This window comes from Mycena indigotica (assembly GCF_014461135.1).
Source record: "Mycena indigotica strain 171206Taipei chromosome Unknown Mind.scaff0010, whole genome shotgun sequence".
NCBI classification, from domain to species: Eukaryota; Fungi; Basidiomycota; class Agaricomycetes; order Agaricales; family Mycenaceae; genus Mycena; species Mycena indigotica.
This window is the reverse complement of record NW_023503009.1, coordinates 1,382,235-1,400,319: the sequence shown is the minus strand read 5'-3', so window position 1 is coordinate 1,400,319 and position 18,085 is coordinate 1,382,235. Positions and strand designations below refer to the sequence as shown.

Below are 18,085 nucleotides of genomic sequence, written 5' to 3'. Positions count from 1 at the left end.
ACAGCTTCCCCATTCGCCGGGGCTAGCTGTCGAAACTCAGAGGAGCAACAAGGAGCCTGGAGTCCATACATATTGTACAGGATACTGCCCAACTTCATGATAGGCATTGGAATTCAAGTTGTTTGTACAATTTTCCTGCGCTGAGGGTTCAAATTTTGCTTGTTGTGCGGAGAACACAAGTGTCAATTCAAAGACCATGTTTTATTTAATGTGTACAGTATGTGGTTTGTTACTAACAATAGGTGTAGAGAAAGAGGACAACACCCAAGAGCATTGAGTATGTGTTGGGTAGGCAAGAGAGTACAACGCTAACGGTGTATGCAGACGTAACAGCCACCGGAGCTACTTCCTTTTCTGGGGGGGGGGGTCGCCCACGAGGCAGATCCAGGCAGCCCGATCTCCCGATCAGTCACCTCTTGGTTCGGTCTCGTTTGTTCTCAAAGCACAAAACCTCGCCTAGCATGATCAGGCCAAAAACTGCACATACTGACCTCGGCGCGTGTACGTGCCCGCGTGCTTGTGGGAGTTTGAATATACTTGGATGAATGCGCGGAGAGATGTGAAAAAGTAGGATTAGACAGCGTCGACCCGGCAGTACTGTGCCCAGACGTGCACAAAGCTTTTCTGGTCTTGTTTTAACTCAGAGCAGTATCTAAAAAGAGCACACACCGCGCATTCTCGCCAGTGAAAGAAAGTAATCTCCAGAGCATCGTCGAGGTCCTGAGATGAGCGAATGTCACCTATGAAAGTCCTGAAGAGAGCGAGGATCTCCAGGCGATTGGCTCAGGATTTGTGGACATAGACCGCATGAATCCGAAAGGGGCTCGTACCACTGTCAGGTATATTCTCGACGCGTGCCGCATTCCTCTCGCGACTGAATTTGAAAACGGGGCCGGAAAGATGGGCTGTTGGTGGTTTGGAAAAGGCGATAGATACGCCAGCGGGTCGACTCGGAGACGGCGATGGGCTCGTTGTTGTGTTGTACTGATTCAGGGAGTCGGGACGTTGTCCGACCTGCGGGAAATGAGCGCAAATGGTGTTGCACGAATCCATACAACGTGGATGGGTAACTTGGCTAATTCCGGTTGGTGTTGGAACAAAGATGCGACGGAGAGCCCGAGGTCGGCAAGAAGGTTTGTGAACCGCAGGAACATTACATTATCCGCTGAATTGCTGGGCTCCTTGACGAGGGCAAGGTTGAGCGTATCCCTTTGGAAGAATCGTTTGGAAGAGAGTTTAGTGTCACGAACCGTCACACATCAGGCTTCAGCCAATCAGCCTGCGTCAATCGAAAGACAATTTTCCCTCTCGCTCTCTCGCGCTACGCGCCGACTCAGCTCCCCAGACGAACTCAGACACAATGACTACCACACGACTCACAGCCAACGATCAACTACTGTAATGTAGAACTTCGTGCGATTTCAGCGCGCGGGCCTGTCCCCCTTTAAACACGTCAATATCACTCTTTCCAACACCCTACTCTTCGAGGACCATGCTGTCCGAGTTTCTATGGGCTATGGCTAACATCTCAGGGCGTGTTTGTTGGGTCACAGAATCCGTGTAGTGCTAGACCACTATGTGAGTGATATACATGCTATGTTTACATGCTCTAACACCAGTACTTTGGATTCCAATAGGCTACTCTCTCCCTCCTCTTTGCTCTTACAACGCAGTCCGCGAAGTATCTGGCAGTACCGAAACAACGCAACTCGCCCCCATATCTCTCACCACGATGACCCTCACTCAATGCCTCCCATCCTCACGACCGTACCAATGTCACGGGCGATGTTGAGCGCAAACGAGCTCAACAACATGAAAAAGAGTGTGAACTGGCTCTTTTGCAGCAGGAAACACCCAGTCGGACGCTGTAGGAGGATTCCAAATCTCGCCTCGAGAACAGGCCGCCTTCTCCCACTCCTGCCCCCCGTAGAGGATGGCTTACTGTTTGTGTTTTGCTTTTTTCAATTATCGTATGCTAATTTAGTTGATTTTTCCGCCGCCTCCCATCCAGCCATCTTTGAACTGGCCCACTGTACAACGTGTTCATGTAAGTAATAAATTACACTCCTCCTTTCTCGACTCACTCAAATGCTGTTAGCTTATGCTACTGACACCTCCGACGACTCAATCTTCATTCGCATAATACCCCGCCCTCTATCTTGCCAACTCTACCAGCAACTCGGACCAAAACCACGAATATTTACTCCTATTTACTCAGAGGGTCAACAGCGGCGACGGGAACGAGAAAAAGGAGAACGAGAGGAACGAGAAGCAGCGCATTAGGCATATTTGGCGCAACAGTCTCGAAGGCCAGCACTTGATGGACGACCAGGTAAATGAATTCGCCTTCTTCTTTCAGACATGTTTAACACATTCTATAGTGCCGCGACCCCTTCTGCCAACGCCTCGGGCTTGAGCCAAGTACCAATACAAGACCAGCTATGAACTCAGACCCGGAGGTTATTCGCACGGGAAAGCGTCGTGCCATTCAAGTAGAGCTCGAAATCCCGGAGATGTCATCGTCTTCTGTCGGGCCATCGTCTTCCCTGTCTCCTTTCTTTCGCCCCACCCAAAGTTGTTTCACATCAGACTCTCGGCGCCAATGACTGGGACAATTTCATTCAACGACATATCCAGCAGTACATATACCGATACTCAGTACAGCAGGTGTAGGAAGACTGTCCTTTAATTTGTCGTCAGCTATCTGATCGTGGCGAAGCACAGGCAACTTCTAGTAACTGGTTACATTTACATATACATAAGTCATTTACTTCTGGCAATCTCTCCTCCAATTCTGGTTTTGTCAACCGTACACGAAACCACTCTAGCTTCCGCACTTGGCCCCGATGCATCTAGTGTAGAGCCGTAACTTCGACACGGACTCCGGGCTTCCCTGAGTTGAAGGGAAAAGTTTGATTTACCTTTGCTGCGCATTCCGAGCCTAATAGTTCCGACAAAACCAGCATACTTATATAGAGTGAAAGAGCGTGAATGAGTAGTACCACCTCTGCAGCACCTCCAATGCCGGTGAAAAAACCGACTGTCGAGGACTTCCTGAGCCGCTCCATCCAGAACATCACCTACTCTGCCTCGTGTGTATTGCCCTTATCGCACATGAACTCAGCAGAAACTCCTCATAGTGGCACAAAACTGAACCGTCAAGGCCGCGCCATTGCACGCATCGTCTACCGCGACCGCCAGCTCAACTTCGAGCTTAGCAGATGGACACAACAGGCCGTGGGCCAGAAGCTCCGCGTCTCCCGGAAACAAATCAGTCGCGCCATCCACAACCTGGACAACGACAACGTTGGGGACGACCTCACCTTCGTCGCCAATGCTAAGGTGTGGCAGCGACATTTCCAGACGAGTATAGACCGTGGCTGGCAGCGAGCCGAAACGGAGTCAGAGCCCGATCGCTCGGGTGATGAGGGCACTGATCACAACGACGACGACGACGTTGAGTCCAACGCCGACGGCGACTTGAATCAGCCTGCGGTACCGTCGCCAATCTGCGTTCGAGGCACTCGAGCTAATAATGTCCACTGGTACAGATTTCCGGTGGAAGTTTCGGGCCAAGTACACGCGCCAAAACCAAGTCCAAGAGCGCCATTGTTACCGGCCTATCGAAGAGCATGTGCAAGTTCCTTGCGGATGTCAGAGGTTTGAACATGGTCCATCACCAGGCAATGTTCGAGGCCAAGGGTTTTACCTCCCTCACGAAACTGCTCGAATATGCGCGTCTCAACGAAGCCGAGCTCGCGAGTGCGCTGGAAATTCTGTTCAAAAACGAGCTGTCGGAGTGTGACCGCTGCTTGCTCCTCTTCGCTATCCGGGATCTGAATATTTGAGTCGACAGAAATTGCCAGTGAAAAAATTCTGGAGACTAAATTTGGTGCACTATTGTACATTTCATTCGCACCACTCTATTAAATGATGCTTTTGATTCCATTCTGGCGCAAATTGACCCATTCTGGGCGAGATGTAATTGATTTCCACCATCTAGTTGAATAGTGAGCACGGACCCGGTCGACTTGAATGTCTGGACTCTGTCAATGGCACCAACCTGATCACGTTCGGGCGCCTTTCATCTGTCATGATATTAGCATGGACATTCAGAAGGCAGGCATTGAAATCAGATGGAACAAGTCGACGAGAGTTATATCCTGTCAGCAAAAGAGTCAAGACCAAGGTCTAATAGTGAAGCATATGCGCACATTACCGACAATGTAGTCCTGCTTGCCCAAAATATGTTCGTAGACGTCCATTTTTGCAGCGAAGTCTTCCAGCATGTTTGCCAGCGCGGCTTCCGAGTCGTCTACCTCGAGACCGCGTTTCCTAAGAACACTTTTGAGTCATGAACCAAACAGTTACAGTATGAGCCACTGACGGCTTCCCCAGCATCTCCCACCCGAGTTTGGTGACGGCTGGGAAGAATGTGGCCTCCACAGATGCTGCTTGTTCAAAGATGGCGCGCTCTTCCAGAGACGGTCCAGGGAGTAGAGAAGGCCCATGGTCGGGGTATTTCTCAACGAGGTATCGACAAATCGCGCGAGTTTCGTAGATCACAAACCCATTATCGTCCTGCATTAGACAAAACACAACTCAATAATTATTCAGCGGAAGAGTTCGTGACGCACCACTACCGGGACCTGGCTGAATGGATTGCGGTTTAGGTGCGCCGCCCCTTCTGCTCTTTGCCAGCGTAGTCGAACACGATGTACTCAAATGGAGTCCGCTTCTCCGTGAGCACAAGGGCGACGACGCCGTCCCCTGAGCATACTTGGCCAATCAGTCTTGCGAGTCAAAATTCATCAAAAACATTTCCTGGAACCTCTTGGCACTGTCTAGGTTCAGAGTCCAACTGAAACTCACAGTGGCAAGCTGAGCATCTCCAGACCAACCATTCTTCTCGTAGACGGGGGTGTCGGTGAGAATGGAATGGAGGTTCTTGAGCAGGTATACAAAGTCGCGACATGAAGCTTGTTCAGCAAGTCGACTGAGCATTTGAAATCGCCGACTGTGCCAACATCGTCGTGAACGACTTGTGCAATGATGTACGAAGGTTTAGGGGCAGTCGAGGAAGGCCATCCGATGATCTGAATGTTGGTAGCCTGAAAAACGAGCTCAACATCGGAGGTAATAGTGCATCTTCCAGCAGCACATACCCTTACACAAAAACTTGGGTTCGAAGACCTCCGGAGAGCCGGTCCCTGATAGCCAATAACGATCGGTCTGGAAGTTATTCAAGTAGTAGTGCTGGGTATCTGGGGACCTCGATGTTAACGACTAACTGCAGGAGAGAAATCAAGGCTGACCTTGATAGATAACGGTGCCATCTGTGCTGATTTTCTCCCCATCGTGTATCGTCACCAAGCTACCTCTGGCACCAGTGACCGTCAGCTTAACCATCCAGAAACCACGCGTTCGTCGGCGGCGACATATTGACTAATGTAGACATCAGCTGAGTGTCTCATAACCAGAAGATAAAATTTGACTCAGGGACTGGTTGTGTGATGCTGATTGGGGTAAAACTCGATGTGACCCTTGTCGGCGGTTGTCTTGCATGGATAAGAGCGCCCTTTGGTGCGGGGACCAACAAGGCGGTATTCCAAGCACTGTTGTCGAATGACGCCAAGTTCCATCCAGCAACTTCGTAACGCGCTAGCAACACTGATGAGCACAAGACCGATTCAGAGAAAGAAAGACCAACACACCATCATAGTTTTCCCCTCCGAAAATGTCATCAAGTCTGGTCGGTCCTTCAATATTCTTCCAGCTGCCGTCGCTCACAACGTGTTCTCATGACCCGTCGGTATACACGACACTGAGTACGAGTCGCAATATGGCTCTCCATGCCATGGCGCGCCAGCCCAGTTCCACACACTACCTTGAGTAACACCATAATGTGAACGACCGAGCTCGGCGCCAATGGCATTTGCAGCTAGAATATTGTAACTGTTGAGCTGAACATCTCTCTCGGAAACTAAGTGGCCTACAACTGCCACCGTTGAGAAGATTTTTGATATCAACCGCTACATATTGCATTCGTTTGTCGTATTTGGTGAAGCCCGGGTCATAACACGGTCGGAGATTGGTTTGCCATTGAGCTGAATCGCAGCGTAACAACCTGTAGCATAGAAAATGCGAGCCTGAGGAACTTGTTTGCCTGAAGGAAAATTGTAAGCCGAAAAATGGAATCATCAAGGATGACAAACCAGTGCTAGTGCCGCTAAGAACGAATCGTTTCCGCAATAGAGGTGCTAAATGCTCGCCCAACGGATCCGGTATGCTCACATCGCTGTTCCAAGGTCCAATACCGTATTTGCCCAGAACATTTGCCGCCACCCACGAAGCATCATTGAAGGTCGGAGTTTGCCAATTGGAAGGGAGGCTCCCTGCGGAAATGTTAATAGAAGTTGTTAGATGTCATGGCTATTTACCTAGAGTTTTCCAGCTGCCATCGCTGATGATGCTATCGGTAGAGCCATCTGAATAGGCGATCGTTCCAGAACACGAAGCCTGCTGGACTGGCGCCGCCAGAACTGGCGTCCTGTCGGTTTGTCACTTGGGCTGCAAATACAACTGCAAGACCACTGTTGACGGTCAGTGCTGGTACCTGCACCAAGAGGAATAGAGATGGTGGAAGCTACGCGCCAAACATCAGCATCATTTGATGCTGCTCCAACTTGGACACCATTGACCCAAAGGGTAAAGACGTCGTCGCCTGTTATTACGACTTGGGCAGAAACAGCGACCTTGGTAGAGCTGGATGGAAGAGATACTGTCCGACGAAACGCGACATCTCCGGCGGGCGCATTTCCTGCAGCACCAGCGGTGTTCCATATCCAAGAAGCGACGGAATGGGAACAGTTGGAAGAGCAATGCTTACGCCATTCGACCAAGGACCGACACCATAAGTACCGAGATTGAGGACAGTGCCCCACGATGCATCAGAAGTCGAAGGTAATTGAAAGTCAGCGGGGATTGAAGTGGTGGCCTTCCAAGCGCTGGTCGTTGTCGAAGTTGATGTCGAGGATGTCAAAATGGTGGAAGAACCGTCGGAGAAAGAGACGAGCGCCGCAAAAAGAACGCCTGCGGGACCAGCTCCACCAGAACTCACGCGGCTCTGTTGGTTGCTCGTAGAGCGAAAACGAGGGATGCCGAGGTACCAGTCAATGTCACGTTGCGGAAAATTTGGGCCTGCTTCGAAATATCGACCGCGTTGGGTGCGCTCCCAACTAAAACACCATTTGCATAAAGTGTGAAGAGGTCATCGGCTGTGGCGAGGATAGTGGCACTGGTGGCCGTTTTGCCGCTTGGAACGGAGTAGGTAAGACGAAGGGCGATATCACCCGCTGGGGCACTGGGAGCAGTTTGGCCGGAAGAGGGGGCCCATATCCAGTTAGAGCTGGTGAAAGCGTTTATAGGGGGTTGCGGGACGATGGTTGCGTTCTTTCCGATCCAAGCACTTGGGCCCCAATCATTTTGGGAAAGGAAACCGGTGGTAAATGTGGACTGAGCCGAGGCAGAGCCGGCAGAGGAGACAACGGCCACGGTCCAAAAGTATTGAGTGTCGGAAGAAAGAGAACGACCAGAATTTGGGGCAAGATATGGGCTGGGAGAGTTGATAACGCCAGAATCCCAGACGTCAGAGCCACCTGCTGTTAACGCAGAGACTGTGATACGATAGGAAGGTTGTGTGACGCTACGAGCAGTTGAGGCAATTGTCCACGAAAAACGAGGAGAAACATCAATGCCGAGTGGTGCTACTTGGTTCTCTACGAGAACTGACCCAACCGATACTTGGGCAACTTCAGTATCAGTTCAAGACAAAAAGGACAACGCACTCTGTCCATTGGCCGCTCCTACAAAGATGCCTACAATGGCGATAACGGCGAACAGCTGCATCGAAGGGCAGTCGCTGGGTAGCCTCCACAGTCACAGCCGTTAAAATACTGGCGGAGAAGTTGTTCAACGGTGTGCAGGGTGAATCATAGGAACCCGCATGTGACGACATGAAGGACTCCGTATCTTCTCGCCGCGTTGCATGCTAGACTCGAACCAGTCGCATCGCGGACGTGACAACCATCTTCACCCGTCAAAAAGGTGCTGGTTCGAGCCTAGTTGCATGCTGTTGCATGACCTCTTCTGTGTGAGAGTATGTAGTGTGTAACTTTGCTGACTTGACGCGGGAGCAACGCTGACTGTCTTGTACGCCGTGCTGGTGGGTTGAATTCCCAGGACAGACACTGGTAGGACCAGCGTCATAGGTGCCGAGGAAGAACTAAACTAAACTAGTGTCAGAGTTGGGTCGGGTAAACGGGAAGAAACGCACGTGATCGTGCGAGCGCAGACTGCCCAGTACCATTCTGGATCCAGCATCCCCAGCTCGGGGAGGTCGTCTGCTTGATCAGGCCCGCCGCAACATCAGAATGACCATGGGCCGTCAACATGGGCAGGATGTGCTTGGTGCCGAGAGCACCAGTGTGGCCTCCGCGCGAGTGAGAGAGAGCAGAAAGTGTAACAAAGGGACACACCCAGGCCGAACGATGACTATTATGCCAACTTCCTTCGCGACGGTGTAGAACTTGGTCAAATCATTGTGTTCGGTGAAGCGGACTTGATTGGCGTTCGGCGCAGAAAGACCCCAGTGCCCTAGAAACAGGTTACTTCGATAAGAGATATTGAGCTAGAAGCGTAACACACAGTCGGCAGACAACGCGTTGAATCCAGCTGCCTTGAATCTACAAGTGCTCTCTGTCAGGGTCGAAGCACACAGCCGAATGGAGACACTTTTGCAGAACGTCATACCACAGCTCAGGTGCTTGGATTGAAACTCCCCTGAAAATACCATAATACGTTTTCCATCGAGGAGAATGGAGTGCTGATCGATGGTCACTGCCGCACTGGAGTTCCCATTGTAGAACCCTGCTGTTTTGAGTCAGCTCTGTGCAAGGAAGGAAGAGTAAAGGGACGCACGGGAGCCGATAGGAAAAACATACTCAGCACTGTTGTCTTCGAATGACTGCCGTTTTGTGGTAGCCTGAACAAGTGAAACACTGATTGCCGGCAAAGCAGCCAATGAAAGTCGCATTGGATGAGTTTGAGAGCGAGTTCGTGTTGCCAGAACGTATATCCATAGAATGCATTGGCGGTCATGAGGTGTGAACGGCCCGTCGTGGATAAATTGACCCTTCGCAAGGGATCAGAAGAAGTGGATGCGCGAAGAAGAAATGACACACGGTCATGGGGGCAAGCTGGTGTGCAAGATTTCTCCGAGTTTGCGAAAAAGGATGGCGGCGAGTGGCGTAGCGCGGCGGGGTGGTTCAGTTCAACCCAAGTAAGGAGTTGGAAGCAAAAAATGTGCTTAGTCATCAGCCACCCTCCGACACTTCAAGTTGTTTGGTCCTAGCTTCTGCTCACTTTCGTATGTAAGTTCGGGCCGCCTAATGGTAATTGAACATGACCAGCGCAAGCTGGCCTTGTCCTTCTCACTTCAAACACACCGGATTTGGTAAAATATCCCTTGAAGTAGAAACTGTGCTAGATTCTGGTAGAATCTAGAACCAAATCAACCTATGGAGATTTGCCCAAAATATACATTTTTGAAACTGAGAATGATTTTAGTCAAATATATACTAGTTTTAGGCAGTCTGAGATGAAAACTATCTATGGGACTGAAACTATGCCTGAAATGGTTGATATCTGTGCACATATATTTGGTCATGATATCACGCACATCAAATGTGGCGGAACTGACAGTGAAACAAAGGATTTCACTGACAGTTTCAGCACAGATGATACAAAGGAAATCAGCAGTGGAGAAATGCACATAGATTCTCTTTGTTTCTATTTACATTTCTCCACTGCTGAAACTGTAGATTTACAGTACAATGAAATCATTGTTGAAATCTCAAATTTATTCATGCCAGAAATTGTGATTAAAACTGTCAGTATATACATTGGAGAAATTGTAAGAGATATTGTATGTATATCAGTGACTTGAGGGTCAACCCTCAAGTTAACCCTCAAGTCAACCCCAAGGGTCTGATCTCCGGGTAGACCCTACAAGTTCAGTCTCCAGCTCCATCTTTAAATACATAATTAGCATGAATGGGATAACAACTTTGTAATGACTTTACACAAACTTTCTAATAAATGTTACCAGATTGTAGGGACCCTTAATACATGTTACTATTCAGTTTAGACCTATGCTTCAAGGTCAATGGTTGAGTCAGAAAATGCAAATTACTGACCCAACCCTGAGTTTTCAAAACAGTGGTAGGGTCATATCTTAATGAGTTCTTATCCGTTCCTAACATGTTATATATGAGCAGGAAGGTGTTCAATTGGCCTATAAACTGGTATTCAACATAAAGTTCATTGTATACAAAACCACAGACTTTATTACAAAATACATTTTGACTATTAGATTGTTAACCCAATTACTTGATGGTTTCTAGGCTGTTCATCAAAAGTTGGATATGATCAGAAAGGTATTTCCAAATTCTACAAACTTGATTTCAACCCTGATATGGTTGATTACAAAACCACAGACTTTCACTACAAGTCAAGGTTTATTGAATTGACTTCAAAATCCAAAGTCAACCAAATGACTCCATATTGCACATAGTAGTAGAGCTTCATTGATTGAGTAAGTGTTCAGTTCAAACCTATTCAAAATTTATAATAGTTGACTCACAAAAGGTGAAATACTCCCAAAATATTAGCTTTGTTAGTTTAGGGCTAGCCTGGCTCAAATAGTATGAACACTATATTGTTGTGAATTTCCCCTTCCTGTTCACTGCTTACCACTTGTATGATAGAGCACAGGTACAGGTCTGGGTCTGTTTAACTTGACTCAGACCCTGACCCTGACCCTGACCCTGACCTTGACCCTGACTGTCAGGGTTCAGGTTGGGCTATGCAAGACTCCTCTTGAGGAACAAGTGCCCGGAACAGAATAGATGAATTGTCAGGCCCACAAGTATGGCAGGCAGGTTCAAATCGAACTAAAAGGGCCCGTTAAAGTGGGTGTTAGTGTCAGGGTCAGGTCAGGTCGACAAGGCCCAATGAGTCGGTGTTGACTCAGTGATGTCTCCTTGCATAGGGTGAGGTAGTATAATAGGTGATCTAAGTGATAAAGTACAGTGTATACTATTATACCTTATATATACCCTGCTGAGGGGTGATCAGACACCCTTGGCCTCTCCTGCTCCTTCCTATATCCCTGTCTCTGGCTGCAGAGAAGATGATTGCACATCCCTTGCAGGCCAGGCACTACTTCTAACATCCTAGCACTCCTTCCTGTTCCTTCATGCTGCAAGTTGGGCTCAGCGCAGGCCCAACACATCTTTCCTGGTCATGTGCTTCCCACATATACATTTCCCTCTACTGTGGTGTCTGTTCCTGTCATCACATCCTGTGTGTTATGGGCCTTTGGTGGCCTGATACCAGTGCCAGAGAGGACAGGCCAGGTCTTATCTGTGACACTGATCCTACCTAACCCTGACCCTACTGGGTAAGGTTGACTTGATCTAGGTTAACCCTCATGTCATATTTGATACAATTCAAAAAGCTCAAACAATCATTATTATATACTACAATTAGTATTTATGAGCCTTCTTGTGTTCCATCCTGGTCCTCTTCATTGTCCACATTTTACTCTTTTCTAGAAAGCATGAGTGGGGGGTTGAAGTGGCAGGGTTTCATGTTAGAATGCACAAAGGAACTGAGAGAGGTATATACTAACCTCATTCATCATATGCATATCTATATGTACAAGATGAGGGTAGAGTACAAGTCAGGTAGGGTTTGTTATAATCAGAGTCAGGGTCAGGGTATACTAACCCTGACTCTGACCCTGAGACCCTGACCCATGCTCTACCAACTTCTGAACCTGGCTGTTCAACCCCAGATTTGACCCGCAGGTCCAGACGGACCCTAGGGCTGAGCTGGTGGCAAGAGTGGCTATCATTGATGTTTGGTAGAGAGGTGTTACACAAGGGTTACAGGCATATGCTCATTGAGTCATTTGCTAGTAGTGCTCCACTCAGCTCCACATTACCTTTTTTGGGTAACAGCAGAAATAAGGAAAGTCAAGACTGCCCTGACCCTGACCCTGATCCTACTTAAACCTGACTCCATTAGGGAAGGTTGACTTGATTTCTCTCTATACAAGAAGGCATCAATGACTCACTAGGCTCTAACAACTCAACTTGACTCAGCATCTGTTCTGTTCCAGGTCCATGTTTCATAGAAAAAACTTGCATGGCCTGATTGATCTAAAGCCTGATGTATCCTTTGCTTTCCCACCACCTACCCTCTGTTTCATATTGATTATGATAGCTTCAATAACATTACTGTTGGCACTAGGGCTGCCAAGTCTGGGTCTTGAGAGAAAGGCAGACCCTGACCTTAACAAACCCTGCCCCTTCTGTGTATAGGTCCAACCAGGTCTGGGTCTCTAGGTCAGGGTCAGGGTTGGTGTACCCTGACCCTGAACCTGACAAACCCTACCTGATTTGTACTCTACCCTCATCTTGCACATATAGATATGCATATAATGAATGAGGTATATACCTCTCTCTCAGTTCGTTTGTACATTCCAACATAAAACCCTCTATCACTTCAACCCTCCACTCATGCTTTCCAGGGAAGAATAAAATGTGGACAATGAAGAGGATCAGGATGTAGCGATGGCGGTATCCGGTTTGGCCTTCCAGTTTGAAGCTGAACTGGACCGAACCAAATACCGTGTAGGGTAGAGCAGAGGTCAGGGTCAACTCGCAGGGTTTCAGGATAGGGTCTGTCAGGGTCAGGATACACCAATTCTTGAATCTGGCCAAACCCGGACCCTTTCTGAATCAACCTGGAGGGTCTAATAAGTTTTTGTGATTTAATAATTTCCTATCTAAATATGATTTTATGACTTTTTAAGAGACAAAAAAAATCAGATGTCACTCAAGTCACTCAAGTGACATGTGACATATGAGTAGATTGTATTCAATATCCTTAAATTCTTGAGGAATAGGCTACATATACTATATCTGAGCCAATATCATATAGCAAAATGTAAATTATGTTGAAATTATTGTTCCAAATACATCTTCTGCTTCCCTGTCTGCAACCCGTGGGTCAACCCAGACCCGGTTGGACTCGTATCCAGAAGAGTCAGGGTTAGTCAGGGTCAGGGTCAGGGTCAGCCTTCTGAGACCCGGACCTGTGCTCAACCCTACGAACACGCATTCAAGTTCAAAGTGTAAGGCCTGTCCTCTCCAGCACTGGTATCAGGCCACCGAAGGCCCGCAACACACAGTATGTAATGACAGGAACAGACACCCTAATAGGGGGGAATGCACACATAGAAAGCACGTGACCAAGAAAGATGTGTCAGACCCAACACTGACTTTAATGGGCCCTTTTGGTTCGACTTGAACCCGCCCGCCATACTTATGGCCCAACAATTCATCTGTTCTGTTCCGGGCACTTGTTCCTCAAGAGGAGTCTTGCATAGCCCAACCTGAACCCTGACAGTCAGGGTCAAGGTCAGGGTCAGGGTCAGGGTCTGAGTCAAGTTAAACAGACCCAGACCTGTACCTGTGCTCTATTATACAAGTGGTAAGCAGTGAACAGGAAGGGGAAATTCACAACAATATAGTGTTCATACTATTTGAGCCAGGCTAGCCCTAAACTAACAAAGCTAATATTTTGTGAGTATTTCACCTTTTGTGAGTCAACTATTATAAATTTTGAATAGGTTTGAACTGAACACTTACTCAATCAATGAAGCTCTACTACTATGTGCAATATGGAGTCATTTGGTTGACTTTGGATTTTGAAGTCAATTCAATAAACCTTGACTTGTAGTGAAAGTCTGTGGTTTTGTAATCAACCATATCAGGGTTGAAATCAAGTTTGTAGAATTTGGAAATACCTTTCTGATCATATCCAACTTTTGATGAACAGCCTAGAAACCATCAAGTAATTGGGTTAACAATCTAATAGTCAAAATGTATTTTGTAATAAAGTCTGTGGTTTTGTATACAATGAACTTTATGTTGAATACCAGTTTATAGGCCAATTGAACACCTTCCTGCTCATATATAACATGTTAGGAACGGATAAGAACTCATTAAGATATGACCCTACCACTGTTTTGAAAACTCAGGGTTGGGTCAGTAATTTGCATTTTCTGACTCAACCATTGACCTTGAAGCATAGGTCTAAACTGAATAGTAACATGTATTAAGGGTCCCTACAATCTGGTAACATTTATTAGAAAGTTTGTGTAAAGTCATTACAAAGTTGTTATCCCATTCATGCTAATTATGTATTTAAAGATGGAGCTGGAGACTGAACTTGTAGGGTCTACCCGGAGATCAGACCCTTGGGGTTGACTTGAGGGTTAACTTGAGGGTTGACCCTCAAGTCACTGATATACATACAATATCTCTTACAATTTCTCCAATGTATATACTGACAGTTTTAATCACAATTTCTGGCATGAATAAATTTGAGATTTCAACAATGATTTCATTGTACTGTAAATCTACAGTTTCAGCAGTGGAGAAATGTAAATAGAAACAAAGAGAATCTATGTGCATTTCTCCACTGCTGATTTCCTTTGTATCATCTGTGCTGAAACTGTCAGTGAAATCCTTTGTTTCACTGTCAGTTTCGCCACATTTGATGTGCGTGATATCATGACCAAATATATGTGCACAGATATCAACCATTTCAGGCATAGTTTCAGTCCCATAGATAGTTTTCATCTCAGACTGCCTAAAACTAGTATATATTTGACTAAAATCATTCTCAGTTTCAAAAATGTATATTTTGGGCAAATCTCCATAGGTTGATTTGGTTCTAGATTCTACCAGAATCTAGCACAGTTTCTACTTCAAGGGATATTTTACCAAATCCGGTGTGAAAGCTGTCGCCTTGCGTGGGGCACATTGACGACCGTTCGGGGTTACGGGCTCGGAGCCGGACCAGCCACTCACTCGAAAAATAATATAACGCTTGTCACATCATTCTGATTTGGCTCCAAAACCATTACATATTTAGCTCAAAACTATGCTCTCGGATCTGGCTGCTCTGACGTCCACTCAAACACGTCAGAACAACTTCTCGTTCGCTTGAACCTGACTATGACTTTGCAACAGTTCTTTGCCAGTGCATCACATCAAACCGGTCAAAGAATCTTACAACAATCCCGTCACAGTTGCACTTGCCAACCTCTCCCCCTCATGTTGCGCCAGCTCAACAGTCACAATCTTCTCCGGTATTTGCACCACATCTACCTGAACCAGTCGAAAAGACGCCGAATGTATATATCAACGGACTCCCTCCCAACTTTCCCGAAGACCAGTTGATCCAGCTGGCAGTTCCATTCGGCACAGTGCAGAGCGTCCGGAGCTTTACGCGCCATGTCGGGAGCACAGTAACCGGCTATAGATTTGTCCTGTTTGTCTTCTTCTCTTTTTTGTTTCTTGTGCTGACTTTCTCACAAGGTTCGACACTATTGCATCTGCAGAGTGCTGTATCAACTCATTAAGACGATGCAGAAACTTGCATCCCACGTTCTCCAAGGTGATTGAATCTTACTCTTGACTAGCGTAGTTCCATTCTCCCGCTCTGCGTATTCCGAGTCGCAAGCTATCCGCTGATCAAGTTTGTCTCTTAATGTTGTCCTCCTCGCTCTCTCCTTTCTTCATCCTCGATGCTAATGAGTCCACAGCAAGTTCACAAGATTCCCGGCACGATCTATGCTCACACACGCACTGCGCCTGTCTTTCAATCAGCGTCTGCTTCCTTCCGAACCGGCAACTCGTCACTTCATGGCTGGGAGGGCAGTGCGAGCAGGGACTCGAGCTTCACAGCTCGTATGGAACGGCTTTCGGACAAGAGCAACACGAACTTGTACACCCAAAGGCTTCCGTTAAACATTGATGGAATGGCTCTAGCTGTTCTTGTCTCTCCTCATCACATTTTCACCAGCCGATTCTTTGAAACACGTCTTGGTTACCCACCACGAATTATTGCTTTCGTTCGGTAAGTTCATCAATGTCTTGTTACCAACTCTAAATTTTCCCTGAGCCTCGAGACGCGCTCTGCTGTGGAGGAAATTATCGAGCGTTTGCACAGAAGAATAATCTGCGAGTGGAACGGTTCGGGCCCGGGCAATCGTATCTCGGTGCATTTTGCAGATACGCCGAACAAAGGGAGCTTCGAGTCAGGGTCTTTTATCATCCTTTTATTCTTTTCGATTCTCACATTTTTAGCGGCAAGAGCGGTTGACTCGTGAAGGCGAAGGAGGGACCAGTCAACTTAGTATCTCGCAGGAGAAGTTATCGAATTTTTGCGGCAATGACCTCAATCGCCGCTCGAATGATGGGTATCTCCCTTTAAACGATGTGGACATGGCGACGCTTCAATATGCCACCATCCCACATTCGTGGCAGTTCGATGCGGTTCATCACGCTCGTGTTTTTCCTCGCTATCCACACCACCAAATCTTTTCATACGACGATGGTTTACCTTCCCAAACCCAACGCATGAACACTTCCTTACTCGAGTCTCTTCAAGTCCAGGCAATAAGGACTTGGGATTGCAAGTGGTGGAGCTCATGCACAAATTGGTGGATATACCCCAACCGAGGAGTTGATTTTGCGTGCTTGGTCCAACTCCTTTGCCGTTAATACGTCTTCGAAACGCCGATCGCCTCATTAAGATCACAACATGACCATCGACTTACTTTGAAGGAGGAGGAGCTGGTGTATCGTGTGTATGCAATAGGAACAGGTGTATGCATGTGTGTGTGTTTAGTTTGTCGTGACTGACAAGTACTTAACAGCTCTCAATAGTCATCACTCCCTGGTCACTGGTCTATCCTTGGTCAGATACATGACAAAGGTCTGATTCCGTGGACAACTCGAAGAGTCTTGAATACCGACTTCTCTCACACCCGGTTTGGAAATCATAGATCGTTGCAGCATTTTGGTTGTTTGTATACATAATACGGCCAGGGAATGATTACGTTGAATATTGGCGATAATCGTAGGCTGATGAAGCACCCAGGTGCTTGTAACAGGCCTCATCGGCACTGTCGCTGTCCTTGCAATCGTTGCCTCTAATGCATGACTGAACGAATGATCTGCTTGTGTTTCTTCTTTGGGTAGGTCAATGACGGGGGCCAGGAAGAGGAAATTCAAATGCAAAAGATTTTGGAGAGCTAAACCCACAGGCGTTGACTTGACATGAGAACCATGAGGCCTTGAGGGGCCTAACGCGAAGTTCTTGGCGAAGCCCATGCTCGTGACGTCGGCGATGGCTGCGAGGAGACCTTGGACGATTACTGGGATCGTCTGGGAGCACGGCCAAGGCAATGGTCCAGATGATAATTTATGTGGAGAGCGGTCAGCGGGCGATGCTGGGTGGGAGAACTCGGAAGCATCGGGAGGGTGATGCGGCCAATAGCGGCATCGCCCGAACAAGCAGCAGGTTGCAAGCAAATGATGGTCTAACCGTCGTGCATAGATGAGAAAGCTGCACATGATGGCGACGATAATAATAATAACAGAGACTCAGAGTGTATTTCCGTGATCTGATGCGTCGCTCCTTGACGCGTTGACTCGGAGTAACATACCAAAGATAGATGTCCCCAGCGGTACCGGATAGCCTCAAGAAGGGACTTGAAGAACAACAAGTGGCGTGACATCTAGAGCTCATTATATCATACAATACATTCAGACAATGCTGCAGAGCAAGAGGCCGTAATATGTGCTCCAGACAAGCGAGAGGATGTCAATGACGAGAATGTAGAGTCGTTGGGCCAACACTAGCAGGCGACCAGCACAGATGGTCCAGGGGGCGGTAATCCTGATCTAGAGCAAAAAGACCAATGGCAGCAGGGTCGGTAAGTACTCGGATTACAGGTAGATGATCCAAGACTCGGATGAACCTGAAATTCGTATGTCACGCGTGATCGTGATCAGTGATCACGCGACAGTCAGAATCAGAGCCACGTGCCACCTTCCCTGCTACCCATACGTGCTGGGACCAAAGTCGGCACTCATAACAC

General features: G+C 47.5%; 5 protein-coding genes across 5 annotated transcripts; 2 read left to right on the top strand and 3 right to left on the bottom strand.

Moving 5' to 3' along the window:
- Positions 1-573: 573 nt before the first annotated feature.
- On the bottom strand, positions 574-1,154 carry MIND_01124700 (RRM domain-containing protein; the record flags this gene model as incomplete). The annotated part of the gene is made up of 4 exons (XM_037367801.1): positions 574-624; positions 670-782; positions 831-1,014; positions 1,059-1,154. 4 exons carry the CDS (start codon positions 1,152-1,154, stop codon positions 574-576), a joined length of 444 nt encoding a protein of 147 aa, XP_037215633.1.
- Positions 1,155-2,991: 1,837 nt separating this feature from the next.
- On the top strand, positions 2,992-3,848 carry MIND_01124600 (uncharacterized protein; the record flags this gene model as incomplete). Its single annotated transcript, XM_037367800.1, has 3 exons — positions 2,992-3,092; positions 3,141-3,495; positions 3,552-3,848. The coding sequence occupies 3 exons, from the start codon at positions 2,992-2,994 to the stop codon at positions 3,846-3,848; spliced, it is 753 nt and encodes a 250-aa protein (XP_037215632.1).
- Positions 3,849-4,112: 264 nt separating this feature from the next.
- On the bottom strand, positions 4,113-4,778 carry MIND_01124500 (Glutathione S-transferase; the record flags this gene model as incomplete). The annotated part of the gene is made up of 5 exons (XM_037367799.1): positions 4,113-4,163; positions 4,215-4,335; positions 4,388-4,581; positions 4,638-4,690; positions 4,751-4,778. The coding sequence occupies 5 exons, from the start codon at positions 4,776-4,778 to the stop codon at positions 4,113-4,115; spliced, it is 447 nt and encodes a 148-aa protein (XP_037215631.1).
- A 286-nt stretch (positions 4,779-5,064) lies between these two features.
- MIND_01124400 (uncharacterized protein) lies at positions 5,065-7,908 on the bottom strand (the record flags this gene model as incomplete). The annotated part of the gene is made up of 12 exons (XM_037367798.1): positions 5,065-5,111; positions 5,166-5,264; positions 5,316-5,445; positions 5,504-5,661; positions 5,715-5,749; positions 5,791-5,941; positions 5,997-6,107; positions 6,216-6,395; positions 6,441-6,550; positions 6,756-7,200; positions 7,248-7,802; positions 7,848-7,908. The coding sequence occupies 12 exons, from the start codon at positions 7,906-7,908 to the stop codon at positions 5,065-5,067; spliced, it is 2,082 nt and encodes a 693-aa protein (XP_037215630.1).
- A 7,244-nt stretch (positions 7,909-15,152) lies between these two features.
- MIND_01124300 (uncharacterized protein) lies at positions 15,153-16,302 on the top strand (the record flags this gene model as incomplete). The annotated part of the gene is made up of 6 exons (XM_037367797.1): positions 15,153-15,195; positions 15,264-15,468; positions 15,516-15,594; positions 15,743-16,056; positions 16,102-16,236; positions 16,287-16,302. The coding sequence occupies 6 exons, from the start codon at positions 15,153-15,155 to the stop codon at positions 16,300-16,302; spliced, it is 792 nt and encodes a 263-aa protein (XP_037215629.1).
- Positions 16,303-18,085: the final 1,783 nt, after the last annotated feature.